Consider the following 18,543-nt stretch of genomic DNA (forward strand, 5'->3'; position numbering starts at 1 on the left):
TTGATCACTGTCCCTTCCCTTCCAGCACGGAATATGCCATCAACAAGCTGAGGCAGGAGGGGAACGAGGTGGGAATGTACGTGCTGAGGTGGAGCTGCACCAACTTCAACCACATCCTCATGACTGTGACGTGTCTGGAAGGCTCCGAGGTACAACCAGCTGGGCATTCCCAGCAGGAATGTGATCCCTGGGATCCCTGGGGGTGTGGTTTTGTCCTTAGGGCACTCACCCTGAGCTCTGCAGAGGGAAATGGCTTTTTTTTCCCAGCTCTTTGTGTTGTCTCTCCAAATGGGATTAATTAGATCCAGAACAGCTCCATTCCTCCCAATCAGACTGTGCAGGAACATGATAAAAACGAAGCATTTGAAGCTCATGACACAGAGGATTTGTCACTTCACCCTGCCTTGAGCATGGTTCAGCTTCCCTGGAGCCTTTTTGGGCGTGGATTTAATTCCCTTGATGGATTTTATTCCCACGCCGGCCTCAGCTGGAAGCCTGCAGCTGACTTGGTGGGCTGGGAGAATATTTAAAGTGTTCACACGAGAATAATAATGGAGAATAGAGAATAAATTATATGTAATAAGTAATAAATAATAATAAATCCTCTTAGGAGAAAATGGTCATGGAATCAGTGGTGAATCAGGAAGGAATATTTGATATTGAGTTTATCTCCTGTAGGTATTTTTTAAAATAAAAAGATGCTCAGCTCTGTCTTTTAACAGTGAAACAAGAAAGGAATTTTGTCTTGGAGAAGAGGGAAGGGAAAGGTGACCCAAAGCTGCAGAGCTTGAGAGCTCTTGGGATGGGGAAGTTCAGGAGTTCAGCCCTTCCCCAGCCCCTCTGAGTGAGGCTGGAAGATCCCAGCACCAGCCTGAAACCTCCGTGAACGCTCTGGGGTGGGAAAGGGAGTTTTGCAGATTTTAAGTTGATATTTTGAAACCCTGCTCCAGATTCTGCAGTTCTTGACCAAAGGAAGAGAAAATTCCTCCAGAAGAGGCAGAACTGCATATTCTCAGGCTCTGCAAAAAAACCAAAAAAGCCATAATTTGGGCTTGTGGGGTGATTGCATCTTTCTGTTGCTGATCTTCTCTTTGAGTCTTTCTGGGAGTGAAAATTTCAGGAATTTTAGGAAATTTAGGGTTTTTTTCTGCTCTGTTGCAGTTTGATTAGAGCTCCTTGACTCAGGAGCAGGGGCTGAGCTGTTCCCATGTGTGATGCCAAAGTTTTGGGAAGCTTTACAAACAATTCCCTCACTCCAGTGATTCTCTCTGCTTTCTTGTCCCTCCACACCAGGGGATGAACAACTCCAACTCAGGCCCCTACAAGAACTTCCAGATCGAGGTGAAGAAGGGAGGGTACTTCCTCCACGGCTCCAACAAATCCTTTGGGTCCCTGAAGGAGCTGATGGATCACCTGAAGGGACAAACCCTGCGCACAGACAACATCAGCTTCACCCTGAAGAGGTGCTGCCAGCCCAGACCCAGAGGTAGCCTGGCCTTGCAGGGTTTTGTTGTTGCAAGGGCACAAACTGCAGGCACAGGAGGGGGTTTGGGTGTGTTTTAGTGCTGTGTCCTGCTGTGAAGGGATTTAAAAAAGGATGTTTGAAGTTTTTTCCCTCTCTGGGGAGGAGGGGTTCTGTCAGAAGCAGGGCAGAGCTGTGGGCAGGTTTGAGGAGGGGAGGGGAGGTTGGGAGCTGCTGTGGGAGCTCTCATGGTGAGCTGTGTTCAGTAACTCTGAAGGGTTTGGTCCCACTGCTGTCCTGAGAGCCTGGTGGCACCTGTGGGTGACATCTGAGGGACAGTGGGGCAGCTGTGGGGCGGTGCCAGCGCTCTCTGGAGCTGCTTGCCATGACCTGGAGAGTCCTGCAGCTGAATTCTGTGTGAGGAGGCACGGGGGGATTGATGAGCTGATCACGGGGTCCTGTCAGCAGCAGGGGAAGAACTGAGCCACATCCATCACTCTGAGGCTTGGGGGAGCCCCTGAGCTTCTCACTCTGCACAGAGAGCCTGGCTCGTGCCCTGGAGCAGGGGGACAGTGCACATTTGACATTTTGGGTTTGTTTTGATGGTTGGATTTGGGATAAAATTAAATAAAAAGGGTCAGGGAGTTGATTGCCCAGATCAGCTTCTCCCTGGCTTTAGTTCCAGCAGGATGTTCCCTATTCTGTCTGTTCCCTGGTGGGTTTTTAACTTTTCAGGTTTTTAATCAGTTGGAGGTTTTTTAAATCAGTTTAACCAGATTAATTCTTTGAGTATTTAATATTCACAGAGAAGTTCAGGGGGTGCAGGGCTAGAGCAGTTTGGCAGGGAGTGGTGATTCCTGGTGATCCCAGAATCCCAGGTGATGATTTAGCCCCAGTTCTGCCCACAGCAGGAGGAAGCCCAGATGGCCACACACATCCCAATCCATCCTCTCCCAAGAAATAATGCCTGGAAGGCAGAATTCCTGTGCAAAACCTCTGGATCTGTCCTGCAGCAGTAGAGCAGTGGATTTTTGAGTTCTTCCTTCTGCTCGTTCCCCATTCCCCAGCTGAATTCCTGGGAACCCTGGTGGTGTTTCCCAGTGCTGAGGGAATTTGGAAGGAGGTGAAGAGGAAAGGAGCCCCCCCCCGCACCCTGGAAAGGAGAAGGCCCTGCTGGCAGGAGGGGATGGGGGTATTTTATTCCATTTTATTCCATTTTATTCCACTTTATTCCATGTACAGCACAGGTATTTTCTCTTCCAATCTTTGTGCAGAAAATTTGGTACAGTTGCTCAGTATCACCCTGATCTGGCTGATAACAACTCTGTATTTAAAATAGAAGCACAAAACTATTTCAGTGACTGCTAAGAGAAGAAGAATCTGCTTCAGTGACTTCTCCATTGAATGAGGAGCAGAAGTCCAGCCCGAGTTTCTTTTTTCCTCCCGTTTTTTGGGATTTTAATGCATTTCCACCCACGTTGTTCCTGGGAAGGGGAGTGCAGCTCCTCTGAAAAGCCTGAAGGACGTTTCCTCCCCTGCAGAAATCTCCAACCTGCTGGTGGCCACCAAGAAGGCGCAGGAGTGGCAGCCCATGTACTCCATGAGCCAGCTCAGCTTCCACCGCATCCGCAAGGAGGACATCGTGCAGGTGGGTGCTGGGCACCCAAGGGTGCTCCCGAGGGGCACAGACTGCCCTGCTGCTGCTCCTGCCCCGCCAGGGACCCTCAGCAAACTCACCTGGAGCCGTGTTTGGGTTTTTTTACTTGCTCACAGAGCCCCCGTGTCTGTGGGGCTTTGTGTGGACAAAGGAGAGCTCAGCAGTGATGCCTTTCACTGGAAAAGAAATCGATGTTTAAGTTTCATTTAAGATGCTTAAGGTCATTTCTTGGGAGTTTTAACAGCCGTGCTGGTTGTGGGTGTATTTTTTAAAGCCTGGCTTGTCAGAGAAACAGAGGTTTAAGGCAACATTCCACAGTAAAAAAAGGTGAAGTGTTCAAAAGCTCTGAGCAGTCAGAATTCCGTGTTTAAACCTCCCCAAATTTTCAAATTTCCCCATGTTTGTAGGTACTTATTCAGGTCACATGGCAGGGACATGTTCAGGGACATGGCAGCCTGGTGCTTATTTTTCTAAGTGTTGTGTGCATTAAAATTCCACCTTTGGAATGGCTGGTTCCAGGTTTAATGTTCATTTGCCCCATGGAGCCTCTCAGCCTTTCAATCTGGTTACTCTGAGCACTGAATACACTTAAATCAGATTTAATGTTGCTAAAAGAGCTCCTAAATGGTGCACTTGGCTTCTTCTGTGAAATCAAAAGGTGTTGGGGGTGTTTTAGCTGCATCACTGCAGACAGAGATGGGGTTTGGGTTGTGTTTACAGTCAGCATCCTGCAAAAATATCCCACGGCAGAATCCTGTGCTGGTGTGGAGGAAATTGCCTCCCCAAACAAAGCCTGCCCGTGAAATATTGCTTCCTCTCACTTTTGGAAACAGATTAAAGATCCCCTCAGCAGCAGTGTGTGAACAGGAGCCCAGCTGTTGTTTATTCATTTGTTTAGTCTGGGAATGCTCAGCCCCAGGGAAGCTGCTGGCTGATGTGGAGGTGTCACATCCCAGGAGCTCAGGGGGAGCAGGAGCAGCTCCTCTGGCACTGCAACAATTCCAGTCTGTAACCAGATCAGCCAGAGACACAAAAAAGTGCAGGTTCCAGTCAATGTTTGTGTAAATCTTGTTTGCTTCCTGCCTGACCAATCCCTGCTGCTGTCTCAGGGAGAGCACCTGGGAAGAGGGACCAGAACCCAGATCTACTCGGGGATGCTCAGCCTCAAGGATGACGAGGACGAGGGGTACCAGAACGAGAAGGAGATCCGGGTCCTGCTCAAAGTCTTGGACCCCAGCCACAGAGACATTTCCTTGGCAAGTTAATCCTTTTGTGTGCTGTTCTTGGGTGACTTTTTAAAGGGCTGGGAATGGGGAGATGCTGGAGGTGCAGCTCAGCCCACGGGGCACATCCCTGACCCGTTCTGTGCCTGCACCAGGGGGGTTTGAGTGCTGTGGACGTGCTGGGCTCAGGGAGCGCTGCTCAGGAGCAGCAGTGGCTGTGATCTCTCTCCTTTGCTCCTTTCCCCAGGCATTCTTTGAGACAGCCAGCATGATGAGGCAGGTGTCCCACAAACACATCGTGCTCCTGCACGGCGTCTGCGTCCGCGACGTGGAGAGTGAGTCCGGGGCAGGGCTGGGGCAGCAGAGCAGCTGGGAAAGCCTTCCTCCCATAAATGTCCCTTTCCAGCACTGTCTGAGCCTCCCTGCGTGGTTCCCTAAGGCTGGAATGGCAGAGGGGCAAGGCCAGGGCGGGTACAAAGCACCCTGTGGCAGGGGTGGCATTTGCACCATTAAATGTGTTGCATTTATTACAAATATACATTCATTTGTATAAAATAAATGTGTATTTGTAATAATTCCACATATAAAACATGGGCACATTTACATGTATACATTTATATGTATAAAGTTTATGTTTATACATATAAAATACAAATATGCAGATAAAAAATGTAAATGTGTTGTATGAGTTTTTAACCCAGGACAGTCCTGATGCTGTGGTGTGGACACCAGAAGGAGAGCAAAGCTTTGGAAAATTGAAACACAAATTGGTCAATGCCCCAGCCTCAGCTCTTCCAGCCTCAGGAAAGGAATTTGAGTTCTGTTTGGATGTTTAACAGGCCCACGCTAAAGGAATTTTGGTACCAGAGCACAGGGGGACGTGGCAGCCTGGTGTTTATTTTTCTAAGCTGTTGTATGAATTAAAATTCCACCTTTGGAATGCCTGGTTCCAGGTTTGATGTTCATTTCCACATGAAACCCCTCAGCCTTTCAATCTGGACTCTGAGCACTGAAATAAACCTTGGGCAAGGTGAAATAAAAACATTTTCCAACCATCTGGGCTGGGAGGTGGCAACACAAATTGAGTGACTCCAAACAATTCCTTGCAGCCCTGACTTTCTGCTCCTGCCTTTGCAGATATCATGGTTGAAGAGTTTGTTGAGTGTGGGCCTCTGGATCTGTTCATGCACAAGAAAAGTGAACTTCTCACAACCCCATGGAAATTCAAAGTGGCCAAACAACTCGCAAGTGCCCTGAGCTACCTGGTAAGAGACACCTTGGCAGAGGCACTGGGGCCTAGCTGGGAATTCGTTTTCCCCCAGGAAAAGTGGAACACTTTATTTCCTGCTCCTCCTTTCCTTCTTTTCCTCTGGTTTCTTCCCAGATATAATTTTGGATTTCAGCTTGGAATATTTTAGAGGTGGTGTTGATACCTGGAGCACTGGCAGAGCATCCCTCTGACTGTTCTTTCCCCGCTTTTCTGTAGGAGGACAAGGATTTGGTGCACGGGAATGTGTGCACCAAGAACATCCTGCTGGCCAGAGAGGGCATTGACACCGAGTACGGGCCTTTCATAAAGCTCAGTGACCCGGGGATCCCCATCACGGTGCTGTCCAGGCAAGGTGTGTGCAGGGCAGGGGAAATGTCATTTATGGCAGCAGAAGTGGCTCTGCAGTAGCAGGGATCAGCTTTCCTGGACCTGCAGGTGCACAGGGGGTTCAGAGCATTCATTGCTCTTACACAATGCTGTGTCCAGTGGGGTGAGACAGAAGGAATCCCAGTCTGGGGGTGGCTCCAGGCACGAGCCTGTAAAAGCCACAGGAACATCCTTTTGAAAACAGGGATTTGAAACCAAGACCTGCACCAAGCCTGCAGCTCTGGTTCATCTCAGACAGTGACTCAGGTGAAGCTGTTTCCCTGCTTGGTGCTCACTCCCGGTGTGTTTGGTCCCAGAGCGTGTGGAGCGGATCCCCTGGATCGCACCCGAGTGCGTGGAGGATTCCAAAAACCTCAGCATTGCTGCAGATAAATGGAGCTTTGGTACAACCCTGTGGGAGATCTGCTATAATGGAGAAACTCCCCTGAAAGACAAGACCTTGGCAGAGGTAAAACTGTTACACAAGCCTGGATCCATCCTCCTGGGCCCTTCAGTTTTCCCCCTGTGTCCTGTCCCTCCGTCCCTTGTCCCCAGCCCCTCTCCAGCTCTCCTGGGGGCCCTGCCAGGGCTCTGAGCTCTCCCTGGAGCCTTCCCCAGACTGGACAATCCCAGCTCTCCCATCCTTCTCTAAGCCCTGTGTCCAGTTGGCAGCTGGGTGAGATTCTCCCCAACATCTCTTTGTTTCTTTTGGGTTGATCCCAAAGCGTCCCAGGGGACTCTGCTGCTGCTCACTGCAATTTAAAGAACTGGAGTCCCTCCTGCTGTGCCCCTCCTGATGTGGCCACAGCCCTGCAGGGTTGGGAATGTTCATCCCCGCCCTGTCCTGGCCTGGAGCTGGGAGCTGAGGAACACCCAGGGTGTCCTTGGTAAACATTTCCTGGTGCAGCAATAACTGGGAAAGCCTGGCAGGAGATGATTCCTGAAAGTGGAAATATTCAGCCCCTTTTAAACACTTCATGGGTGGTCAGTGGTTGCTCCAGATCCAGCTCACTGGAATTCTCTGCTGTGAAGATCCAAGTCCCAGTTGGAAGGGGAATTTCCTTGGCAAAGCTCTCACTGAATTAAGGGTTTAATGGTCACTTCCTCTGATGTAGAATCACAGAATTGCTCATGTTAGAAAAGACCTGAGAGATCCTCGGCTCCAGCCACTGCCCCAGCTCAGCAGTGAGAGTCAGGGAAGTTAAAAGTGCTGGAATTTCTGTTTGCTCCCACAGAAGGAGAGGTTCTACGAGGGGCACTTTGTGCTGGCCACGCCGTCCTGCAAGGAGCTGGCAGACCTGATGAAGCAGTGCATGAACTACGACCCCCACCAGAGACCCTTCTTCAGGGCCATCATGAGGGACATCAACAGGCTGGAGGAGCAGAGTGAGGCCCGGGGCACTCAGGGAGGGGCTGGGACCCTGGGCTGGCTTGGGGGAGCAGCTCCTTCATCTCATGGAGGCTGAGGAGCTGCTCCAGGGTGGGGAGTTCACCCAGGGGAATCTGGGCGTGGAAGCAGATCCAGCCTGGCACGAGAGGATGGAGAATTCCCTGTCAGCAGGTGGGATGTAAGGAAGGAAAGATGTGACAGTGGGAACAGAGCAAGGATGCCTTGGGAGTGTCCCTGCAGGAATCTGACCTGGGATGTTTTCCCCTCCTAGACCCCGACATTGTCTCGGAGAAGAAGCCCGTGACCGAGGTGGATCCCACCCTCTTTGAGAAGAGGTTCTTGAAAAGGATCCGGGATCTGGGTGAGGTAAGAGGAATGTCACCCCCAGACCACAGCCAGTGCTCGTGGGTGTCCCCACAGTGTGTGCACAGTGTCACAAGCACCCAAATCAGTGCCTGGGTGTCCCCACACAGTGTGCAGTGTCACAGACACCCAAATCAGTGCCTGGCTGTCCCCACAGCCTGTGCAGTGTCACACAAACACCCAAATCAGTGCCTGGGTGTCCCCACACTGTGTGCAGTGTCACAGACACCCAAATCAGTGCCTGGGTGTCCCCACAGCCTGTGCAGTGTCACAGACACCCAAATCAGTGCCTGGCTGTCCCCACAGCCTGTGCAGTGTCACACAAACACCCAAATCAGTGCCTGGGTGTCACTGAGCATTGTCCTCAAGGATGCTCCTTTCTCCCCCACCCAGGGCCACTTTGGCAAGGTGGAGCTGTGCAGGTATGACCCAGAAGGTGACAACACCGGGGAGCAGGTGGCAGTGAAGTCCCTGAAGCCCGAGAGCGGAGGGAATCACATCGCTGACCTCAAGAAGGAAATTGAAATCCTGAGGAATCTTTATCACGACAACATCGTCAAGTACAAGGGGATTTGCACAGAAGATGGTAAATCGTGCAGAGTATTAACAAGGATAAAGGTTTTCCTCCATAGGTTATAGATGTCCTGCCTGGAGCAGGTTTTCCTGTGGATTGGCTCAGGGATGGATGATGGGAATGAGCCATGGGGTGTTTAAAATCCTGTGGTGCTCTGGGCTTGTACAAAAGCTGTTGGTGTTCACAGTGTGAGAAGGGTCTGCAAACTGAACATGCTCTGTTTTTCAGGAGGAAGTGGGATTAAACTCATCATGGAATTCCTTCCCTCTGGGAGCCTGAAGGAGTATCTCCCACGGAACAAGAACAAGATCAAACTCAAGCAGCTGCTCAGATACGCAGTTCAGATCTGCAAGGTGAGCTGGGCCCTGCACCTGCAGCCCCTCTGCTCCATCAGCAGGGCCAGGGGGGATGGAAAACACCAGCAGCAAACCCCCTCTGTATCCCCAAGGATCAGAATCCTAAAACAATCCCTCCCATGCTTTGGGTGCCACTGGCACAAAGATCAGCGGGGGAATAATGAAGAGGTTCCAAACTCCAAAGTTTCCTCTGAAAAGTTGTTCCTGGGATTTGGAGGATCAGGAGGGAGGGCAGCACTTGGAATGTGTTGGCAAGAGGAAAGGAGCAAGGTGAAGTCTGAAGGGATGGAGATGAGAGTGCAGAACATGGCCAGGCCATGTGAAGCAGTAACTGGAGAAAAAGGGATTAAAGTATTGGAGCAATAAAAGGAAAGGAGATAAAAGGAGAGGAAATAAAAGGCTTCTCTCCTCCTCCCTCAGGGCATGGACTACCTGGGCTCGTGTCAGTACGTGCACCGTGACCTGGCAGCGAGGAACGTCCTGGTGGAGAGTGAGAACAGGGTGAAGATCGGGGACTTTGGGCTCACCAAGGCCATCGAGACCGACAAGGAATATTACACAGTCAAGGACGACCGCGACAGCCCCGTGTTCTGGTACGGCCGGGCTGCAGGGCAGGACCCTGCTCCTGTGCTCCCCAGGATTCCTCCTGCTTTCATGGGAGCCCTGAGTACAGACACACCATGAGAGCAAGGAAAAGGCACCTGGTGGACAGGACTCACCTTGTGCTGTTTGCTGTTTGTTTTTCATTTCCCTGCCATTTTGGGTTTGGTCTCCCTGGTTTCACAGTGCCTTGCTGTGAACACTCCTTGTTTATCACTGTTTAATTTACGTGTGAGGGCTCCACACACACAGCGGTGGCTCCAGAGCTGCCCTGGCTGTGTGAGCAGGGCCGGGCTCTGGGTGTGACGCTGTCCCCTCGTGTCCCAGGTACGCCCCCGAGTGTTTGCTGCAGAGCAAGTTCTACATCGCCTCCGACGTGTGGTCCTTCGGCGTGACGCTCTACGAGCTGCTCACCTACTGCGACTCCGAGTCCAGCCCCATGGCAGTAAGTGGGGCAGAAACGGGACACAAACGGCTGCCACAGCTGCCTCATCCCATCATTTTAAACAATTCTTGGTGCTTTTGGCAACACGGGGAGCAATCAGAGAGTCGTGGGCTTGTTTGGGGAGGGACCTTAGCACTCGTCCCATGCCTTCCATGGGACACCTCCCTGCAGGTTTATCCTGGCAGGCAGCCCGGGGTTGTCCCTGCAGTGTCCGTTCCCATCTGTCATTCCCATTCATCTGTCCCCGCTGTCCCCGCAGGAGTTCCTGAAGATGATCGGCCCCACGCAGGGACAGATGACGGTGGCGCGGCTCGTGCGCGTCCTGCAGGACGACAAGCGGCTGCCACGGCCGCCGACCTGCCCCGAGGAGGTGAGCGGGGACGGGGAGGGATGGGGAGGGAAGGACAGCAGGTCTGTCTGTCTGTCTGTCCGTCTGTCTGTCCGTCCATCTGCCCCTGTCTGCACGTGGAGTCAGCCCACAGGGGTGACACTTCCCCGGTTCCACACCCCGACCACTCGGGTAGGAAAACCTTCAGAGTGCTGGGCAAAGGCATTGCCAAGGTTTGCAATTATTGTTTAAGATGTTTTTTGATATTAACAAAGCCCGTGGTGTCCCTTCCGAGGGGTCAAGGACTTGCTGTAGTAGCTGGATCCATGGAAATTCCTTGGGAATGCCTCTGATTTGGGCAGTTCCTGCTGCGTTAGTTCAAACCTGAACTGGCCAAAGGCCCCTGCTCAGTCCCTGCTGCCCCTGCCCAGCACTGGAGGTGTTTCTGTTCCTTCAGGGAGACTCTGCTCCGTTGTCTTTACTGGAAAACAAAGAAATGTTTCACTCCTTTAAATCTCCCCCCCTCTGCTGCCAGGTGGATCAGCTGATGAGGAAGTGCTGGATCTACAGACACGACGAACGCACCACCTTCCACAACCTCATCCAAGGATTTGAGACAATTATGAGTAAAATGTAATTGAATTTTTTTATCCTGTCAGGACTTTAAATGCCCAGCAAACTGTCTATGCCCAAGGCTATTTCTTTTTTGTTTTTCACTCCTGTAATTCGTACTCAGGCTGGGCTGATGTGCTTATAAAGGATTCTTTTACCAACGGATTGAAAAGTTGGATTAAAAGAATTTTAAAGTTTGGGCAAAACGAACTCCAGCTCCCTTTGCTGCTGTTCCTGCAGGGCAGTTTTATCCTGCTCTCGTTCTGGTTGTGCCAGGATTGGAATTGCCCTGATGGATGTGAGCTGTGAAAATAAATCCACTGCAATTCTCTGCTCAAACCTCTGCTGGTGGATGTAAGAGGGCTCAGTTAAAGATTTTAAACTCAGCTGACAAAATATCCTTCACGTGCACTTAAGTCCTAGTAACAAACAAAACAACTCTGGCATAAAAATACAAGGAAGGCAAAATCTTCAGCTCTTTTTACCCCACCAGGGCCCAGTCCTGAGCTCTTACAGGTATTTTTTAAAAATTGTTCAAAAATATCACCCCCGGAGCGTGGAGGGGTGGGCACAGCTGTGCATTTCAGTGAGAACACCCCAATTCTGGGATAAATAATTTGCTTTTCCTGCATTCTTCGCCCCTGGAGCTCCCAGACTGGAGGGGGTGAATGTGCACCCCTGCTGCTGAGGGATGTGCAGGGGAGGAATCCATGGAGATGGGGAAGATCCCAGTCCATGCCCACAATCTGGGATTATCCAAAAGGAAATAAAGGCCTGAGCACCCAGGGGTGTCCTCGGGATGGGAACCCCTCCAACAAAATTTCTGAAGAACATTTTGGCTCAGCCCATGCGTGGTTTAACTGGAACCTTCTGCTGCCATCATTTTTCCTACCACACCTGGCATTGGAAAATGCTCCGAAGAGAGCCTCAATTTTGGCAATAATAGGAAGAGGTCTATATAAATATATATATAAATATATATAAAAATGATAATGATGAGCTCTAAGGAGGTCAGATGTATTTTTACAGTGTTATTGTTTCTGTATGTCACTTAGGAAGCTGAATTTAATCTGGAAGCACTTTGTTACTCTTTATACAAACAAGTCTAATAAAGATTTTTTTTTTCTCCATGTGCCTCCCTTTTTAATCATAAATTAAATAGAGGAGAGTTTTAAAAATGGAATTTCCATAGGAATGGTGTTCTTTAAAATCTTTTCCTGCCTTACCTGATTAAAGGAGTCCAGGGCTGTTTTCCTCCCACAAAAAAACCACTTGAAGTAAGTACCAACAATTTATTTTCATTGAAAAGTGTAACAAGTTGAGAAAGTTGCATATACAAACAGTTGAAACAAAATATTACAAGTGAATTTATCAATACATACAGGCAGAATCCCAGAAAAGCTCCTGGCTCCTCTTTGTGGAGCAGTTCCAGCAGCGGAGGGAAGAGGGATTTTGACTGGGATTTTTTAAAGCTTTGAAAATGTGGATCCTGGTCACATCCCAAAGCTTGAAAGGCAAAATTTAAGACTTTTCATTAAAAAAAAATCAGTATTGAAAAATGGCTTCAGTGTTCTCTAGCAAAGAAAAGGGAGAAGGAGGCGGCTCCTGGCCTGGGTGAACTCAATCCGAATGGATTTGCAGCAGGATTCCAAGGGGCAAAGCCCTGGAACGAGGGCTGGCTCCTCATTTCCACTGATGGCAGAAGAGAACAACTCGAGCCAGAGCTGAGAATAAGCTAAAAATAGAAAAAGTCTTAAAAAAAAAAGGAAAATACACTCAAAAGTGGGAAACAAATGTGGGGTGGCGCAGGAAGGGCTGCCCCACACCTGGGGAAGGAGGGTGCTGCCTCACACTGGGAATTGCTTCCTCCATGGAAAAGCTGTGGATTCTCAGGCTAAAAACAAAGTTATTCCACTGTCCAAGGATCAGCTCTCCAAATCCCAGGGAATATCCCAAGGCAGCACAGGGTAGCATCTCCCTTTGCACAGGCATTTATTGAGAACATCACCGGGGCTCTGGGAATCCATTTGGTATCGCTCCATTCCAGGATTAAGAAGAAATATTAAAAATTGAAAGGCTGTAAATGCAGAGCTCTTAATCCTGGAAAAAGGAAAGTTGGGAAAAAAAGCCCCACATTCCGAGTTAAAAAAATACAAAAGAATTCCTACCAAGACTTCCTCTTTTAACTTCTTCAGGCTGAGGACTGGAGAGAGGATCAGCTTTCTTTCCTCCGGGTTTTTATTGCTTTCAGCTGGAGCTGCCCCAGCTCCCCCAGTCCTTGTGCTGTCCCTCAGCCCGCGGGTGACAAAGCCAGCGCTGTCCCCTCCTCTCCAGGTGAAAGCAGCCGCCGCCTGTGCCACAGCCCGGGTGTCACTCGGTGTCCTTGGCCGCGCCGGGACAGAGCTGGCTCCTGTGGGACGCTCCCCGCACGCAGAGAGCGCTCCTCGGGCGCGGTGAAGGCAGCGGTAAATGCGGGGTTCCGTGCCCGCCGTGCCGTGCCGGGGCAGCGCTGGGCTCTCAGTACACGCGCTTCTTCTTCAGCGCCGCCTCCGCCAACCGCGCGGCGCCGCCGGGCGCCGGCAGCTCCGCGGGGCCGGGCTCGGGCAGCAGGAACGCGGAGCCGCGCTTGGGGGCCGCCTGCGGGGACAGGGACACGGACAGGGCAGCCACCAACGGGGACAGGGACACGGACAGGGCAGCCACCAACGGGGACAGGGACACGGACAGGGCAGCCACCAACGGGGACAGACAGCGCTCCCCCGGCGGGAAATACTGAGCTGTGCTACGTGTCGGGAAACAAAGAGAATCTGTGCAATTGTAATTGTGGGACACGGCCACGGGACAGTGATAGAGGTGAGTTCTATAAACAGCAGAGGAAAGCATGGAAGAAGGGTTTTGAACAAACTTTACCTGTTATAAATCTTAACCTATTCTGTAATAAAGTGTTTTTGAATTATAACTCTAGAAGCTTGTTTTATATTAAAGAATTTTAGACTGTAGTTTTAGAATGTAAAAAGGCTTTCTCACAGACTGGTAAAAAAAAAACCATCCTGGATACAGAAGAAAAGATTTCAGCTCATTGATTTATGGTTCCTGAAAAAGGAAACTGAACATTGTTATCAAAGACTGATAGACCTGGAAAATAGAACCTGGACTGAAAATAGAACCTGGAATAGAAGCTTCCATATCTGGAAGCTGGACCCCACCACCTAGGATGCATATCCTGGAATACTGAAATTTAAAATAGACCACAATAGGTACTGAATAATGACGGCAAAAATTAGAAATAAAAGCTGAGAAAGTTTATGAATATGGATGAATATAGCCAATAAAATCCCAGCAAGTCCAGCAATGGGTGTGCAGTCAGAAGGGAAAATCCTTCCACTTTACCCAGCGCTGTCTTTGCTCACACTTTACCATGCTAATTAATTAATTATTAAATTGAATTGCTGCTTGATCTATTGGCACCAGGGTGAGGATTCCCCCTGAGGCAGTGTCAAAGACCCGGCTCCTCCGGCCTGGAGGCCTCAGGTTTGTCCCCTTTCCCTAAAAAGCCCCACTGGCACAAGGATCCACCTGTGGTGCCAGGCCAGGCAGCCTCATCCCACAGCCCGTGGATAAAATCCCATGGATAGTGGCCTTGGGGGTGTCCTGCACTGATGCAGACATCTCCACCTTCAGCAAGAGGCACTTCCACTCCTCCTGGAGAGCTGAAGGGCTTGAGCAGTCCTGGCCCCGCTCCCACACTAAGCCAGGGGGTGAAGGGGGAATTTTCCAGCCGTGCCAGAGCGGGTCTGGCAGGACCTGCCCTGCCCTCACACGGAGCGAGGGATGGATGGAGCAGCGAGGGATCTTTAACTGGAATTTCAGCCCTGAGGGGCCCAGGGCGGGGTTTCTGTGAGGGCACAGCTGCTCCAGGCTGCCCCAAGAGCTCCCTGGGTTCACCTTCCCTTTGCAAAATCCTTTCCCAGCAGCCCTCCAAGCACCCTGTGCTGGTCACAGGCACAGCTCAGACTGCTCCTGCTCACTCCAACTCCATCCTGGGGGCACCTCCACCAGAAACACAGAATTGTTTGAGGAAAGGCAAAAGCTTTCCCCCCGTCCTCTCTCCTGCAGTTCTCAAAGCCATGGGGATGTCACCCATGTCCTGTGTCCCTGCACGAGGTCCTGGCTCACTGCTGCCTCACACAAATCCCCCCACCCTGCTCCTCCTGAGCCTCTGCAGCAGCAGGATTAAAAAAAGCCCCAAAAAAGGAGGAGCCCCTGCAAGCACAGCCACAGAGCACACCCTGAACTGACAGAGCCTCGTGGGGAGCAGCCTCTCCACTGAGATTTATCTGCAGTTGCAGCAGTTTGGAGGCAAACTGTGCTGCTGTGCCTGTGCCAAGGGACTGAGCGAGCTCCTCCTGCCTTTTATGGCTCCTGGCAGCACCACCACCATCCCAGAGCTGCTCTGCACCACCCCAGGAACCTCTCTGGGGACAAACTGAGAGGTGCTGCTTGGCCCAAAGCCCACACTCTCCTCCTGCTGCCACTCCATCATTCCCAGCCCTGTCAGGGCTGTTTGCAATCTGAAAATTCCATTTTTTCATGTCCCAGCCCGTGGCCAGGCTTTGGCCATCCTCACCCCAAACCATGTCACAGCCAGCTCTACGCAGGAGTCAGGAACTGCTGGAGTTCAAAGGAAGGCACTGCCTTCAAAATCTCCAAAAAACAGGAATCTCATGCCCAGTCTGAACTGCACCCACAGGATTTAATGCTGTGATGCAGGGGCCAGGCCCCTCAGCTCTCCATCCATGAAAACAGGAGCAGTGGGATTTACCTCCAGCACACAGACAGGAATTCCTCAGCAGTTCCAAACCCTAACCAGACTCCATGAACTGGCCCTCACTGTTTCCAAGGCACTCCCACTCCATTTCTTGATGAAAACTCGGTGTCCACTGGAGCACCAGCAAAGCAAGCTTTGCTCAGTGAGTCTGAGCTGCAGCTGACACCTGCTGTAATTCCAAATAAAATCCATTTTATCCCCCACGATCCAGTGAAGGGGCTGTTGGTAACCTGGATGCTGCCCAAGACCAGGTAACCCTGCAGATGGCTCCAAGAACTGTTTTAGAAACACACCAAAAAAATCTGTATTTTACAAATCAGGCAGGTAAAAATCTTTAAATCTATCCTGTGTTTTCAGATTTGCTTTCCAGGACATTTTGAGCTGCTCTCTACTCCAGAGATTCTATCCCAGTGCAAACTATCTGCAAGTCAGGCAAACACCCATTTAAATCCAGTGTGAACCTCCTCCTTTTCCTCCTTTATCTGCCTCCTTCCAGGCATTTCTGCACATTCACATCTCTCCAAGGAGCTCCCCAAAAACCCAGCCTTGCCCTGCCCGTGGGTTTTGGGCCCTGAGAGGAGCTGGAGCCCAGGGCCTGGAGGGCTCAGCCGGGCTCTGGAGCTGGCCCAGCCTCTCCTCACATTCCCAGGAACTGTGAGGAGCAGGGATGCGGAGGGAAAGCTCCACTCGGGGGCAGCACCAGACAGGGAGGAAGCGTCTGCAGCCACTGCTCCTTCTCTGCTCTCACCTGCTTTAAGGGATTGGCTGGAGGAGGCTGCCAGCCCTGCTGGGACCCCGGGGCTCCGCTCAAAAGGGGAGGCACCACCTGCAGGCAGGTGCTGCAGTCTGGGAAAGATCCACCCGCAGATTCCTGAATCCAGAATGGCATCCACGAAGCAGAAGGAAAAAAGGTTTAGCAGTAATTTTGGTTTTGCTATCCTGATGAGGTCTCAGCAGGTATGGAAACACCTGAGGAACAAGGGGTGCAATTCACAGCAGCTCAGGTGTGCAGCAATTCCTGGAGCAAAATGTGGGATTTGGATGATGGTTTCATTTGTGTAATTCCTTTAAAAAGTGTCTTTCTCCTTGGTCACAAAAACCTCAGCTCGGGCAAGCAACAGCCCTTCAATGCTGGGAAGTTCAGCACTGGGAAATGCCATTAATGCTGTGCTGCTGCCTGGTGGGAATATTTTAATCCCCTCCCGAGTGTTCCAGGTGATTTTAGAGAGGGATATTTAGGTGTGACTGCAGGGGGCTGCCCTGCAGCAGTGCCCATGCAGTGCCCTCACCCCACGCTCTCCAGCCCCTCGTTCCTGTGCCAGCACACAAAGCAGTGTCCAGAAGCTGATGGGAGCACAGCCAGTGGAGACAGCAAGAAAATGAAATTATTTCTCACCTCAGAGGCTTCATTTTCCAAGCCCTCCACTCTGGCCTGGGTGGAGGGATGTGCCTGAGCACAATGCTGGTACCACTGCTGGACAGCCTCCTACAGAGGAGCAGAAATCCTCTCCCACGTCTGCCCACAATTCCTACAACCCAAAACTCTCCAGGAAGCAACAAAACACCTTGATGGGTGTGGAGTGCTGAAGCTCACATCAAACATTTAAAATGATGGTAAGTGCTTCAAACATACCAGAGGCACCTCTGGCTGGCAGTGAGGAGGGACAACCATTCCTGTTCTGGAACACCTCCAGGGATGGGGCAGCCACAGCTTCTCTGAGCACTCCCATCTTCCCAGGGAACAATTCCTGCCCCAAATCCCACCCATCCCTGCCCTCTGGCAGTGGGAGCCATTCCCTGTGTCCTGTCCCTCCAGGCCTTGTCCCCAGCCCCTCTGCAGCTCTCCTGGAGCCCCTCCAGGCAGCAGATCTGACCCAGGGGGTGCCTGGCCCCTGGCAGAGCTCCCTGCCCTGTGCAGTGCCTGTTCCTCCATCCCTCTGGCCAGGCTGGGAGCCTCCAATCCAAACCCCTCCATCCTCGGGAGCCACCTGACTCCAGGAGTTTGGGGGGTCACGGCTGTCCCTGCCAGCAGCCCAGGGGAGCCTCTGTGTCCCCAGTGACAGCCTGGGCAGGAGGAGCTCTCAGATCTGATCTGTTCCAGTTCCACACAGCCTGGGCAGGAGGAGCTCTCAGATCTGATCTGTTCCAGTTCCACACAGCCTGGGGAGGGTTAATGAGAATGGGAATGCTCCTTCCCGGTGGAACTGAGCACTGCAGCGCTCTCCAGAGCTGCACTCTGCTCGCCACAGGGGCACACGGGAGCACATCCTGTCACTGACAGCCTGGGCAGGAGGAGCTCTCAGATCTGATCTGTTCCAGTTCCACACAGCCTGGGCAGGAGGAGCTCTCAGATCTGATCTGTTCCAGTTCCACACAGCTTGGGGAGGGTTAATGAGAACACAGGAATCTCCTTCCCGGTGGAACTGAGCACTGCAGCGCTCTCCAGAGCTGCAGCTCGTGGTTCTGCTCACCACAGGGGCACACGGGGCACATCCTGTCACTGACAGCACTGCCAAACGTCCCCAGGTCTGCAGGACCAGAGCTCCCTTCTCTGCCAACCTTCAGGAGTTAAAAACTTCTGGGGAAGGCAAAGAGAAACCCCCCTGGGTCTGCAGGCAGACAAAAGCCAAGGAGGGGTGGTGAGAAGTCATTTTTTAGTGAGTGCCCAGAGCTGAGGCTCTCAAGAAGCAATTTTTAAGGGCTGTGATTTCAGCAGGGAAGGTTCTTTGTGCCAGATCTGCTCTGAACACTGAAAGAGATAAAGTGTCAGAGGAGAGGCTCAGGAAGAACACCCAGAGAAAAGAAGGAGCAGCTCTGGGAGAATCCAGGCTGTGCAATTCCTACCTGTGGGTATTCCCCAGGCTGCTGGGAATAACTGAAGTAATTTTCCATTGCATGTTGTGATGCAGTTCCCTGAGACACAGCAGCATCCATGACATTGTTTGGAAGGCTGGTCTGCTGTGGAGGACTGGAGGCTTTGCTGGCAATTGCTGCAGGGAACACAAAGAACAGAGTCTGAATAAACACCTAAAACCCACACAAATCAGGTCCTATTCCAGGATTAAAACT

The 18,543-nt window shown here is 51.3% G+C and overlaps 2 protein-coding genes across 5 annotated transcripts in view; one reads left to right on the forward strand and one right to left on the reverse strand.

The window, feature by feature from the left end:
* JAK1 (Janus kinase 1) overlaps window positions 1-11,776 on the forward strand; it is a 51,050-nt gene extending 39,274 nt beyond the window's left edge. For both annotated transcript variants that reach the window (XM_063406900.1, XM_063406901.1), the window contains exons 10-25: window positions 26-149; window positions 1,294-1,486; window positions 3,004-3,110; window positions 4,229-4,375; window positions 4,590-4,677; window positions 5,480-5,607; window positions 5,829-5,964; window positions 6,296-6,447; window positions 7,214-7,364; window positions 7,640-7,734; window positions 8,125-8,317; window positions 8,534-8,658; window positions 9,082-9,254; window positions 9,589-9,706; window positions 9,966-10,076; window positions 10,570-11,776. In XM_063406900.1, coding sequence (XP_063262970.1) covers window positions 26-149; window positions 1,294-1,486; window positions 3,004-3,110; window positions 4,229-4,375; window positions 4,590-4,677; window positions 5,480-5,607; window positions 5,829-5,964; window positions 6,296-6,447; window positions 7,214-7,364; window positions 7,640-7,734; window positions 8,125-8,317; window positions 8,534-8,658; window positions 9,082-9,254; window positions 9,589-9,706; window positions 9,966-10,076; window positions 10,570-10,671 — 2,143 coding nt within the window. In that variant the 3' untranslated portion in view covers window positions 10,672-11,776. The remainder of the gene's footprint in view (window positions 1-25; window positions 150-1,293; window positions 1,487-3,003; window positions 3,111-4,228; window positions 4,376-4,589; window positions 4,678-5,479; window positions 5,608-5,828; window positions 5,965-6,295; window positions 6,448-7,213; window positions 7,365-7,639; window positions 7,735-8,124; window positions 8,318-8,533; window positions 8,659-9,081; window positions 9,255-9,588; window positions 9,707-9,965; window positions 10,077-10,569) is intronic.
* Window positions 11,777-11,924: 148 nt separating this feature from the next.
* Window positions 11,925-18,543, reverse strand: part of RAVER2 (ribonucleoprotein, PTB binding 2) — a 31,050-nt gene continuing 24,431 nt past the window's right edge. Inside the window, exons 11-14 of one of the 3 annotated variants that reach the window (XM_063406902.1) lie at window positions 18,319-18,464; window positions 16,871-16,960; window positions 16,223-16,345; window positions 11,925-13,283 (exon numbers count right to left, since the gene is read on the reverse strand). In XM_063406902.1, coding sequence (XP_063262972.1) covers window positions 13,164-13,283; window positions 16,223-16,345; window positions 16,871-16,960; window positions 18,319-18,464 — 479 coding nt within the window. In that variant the 3' untranslated portion in view covers window positions 11,925-13,163. The remainder of the gene's footprint in view (window positions 13,284-16,222; window positions 16,346-16,870; window positions 16,961-18,318; window positions 18,465-18,543) is intronic. The other 2 variants (XM_063406904.1, XM_063406905.1) reach the window with 2 other exon arrangements.

Source organism: Prinia subflava, chromosome 10 (assembly GCF_021018805.1).
Source record: "Prinia subflava isolate CZ2003 ecotype Zambia chromosome 10, Cam_Psub_1.2, whole genome shotgun sequence".
Lineage (NCBI taxonomy): Eukaryota > Metazoa > Chordata > Aves > Passeriformes > Cisticolidae > Prinia > Prinia subflava.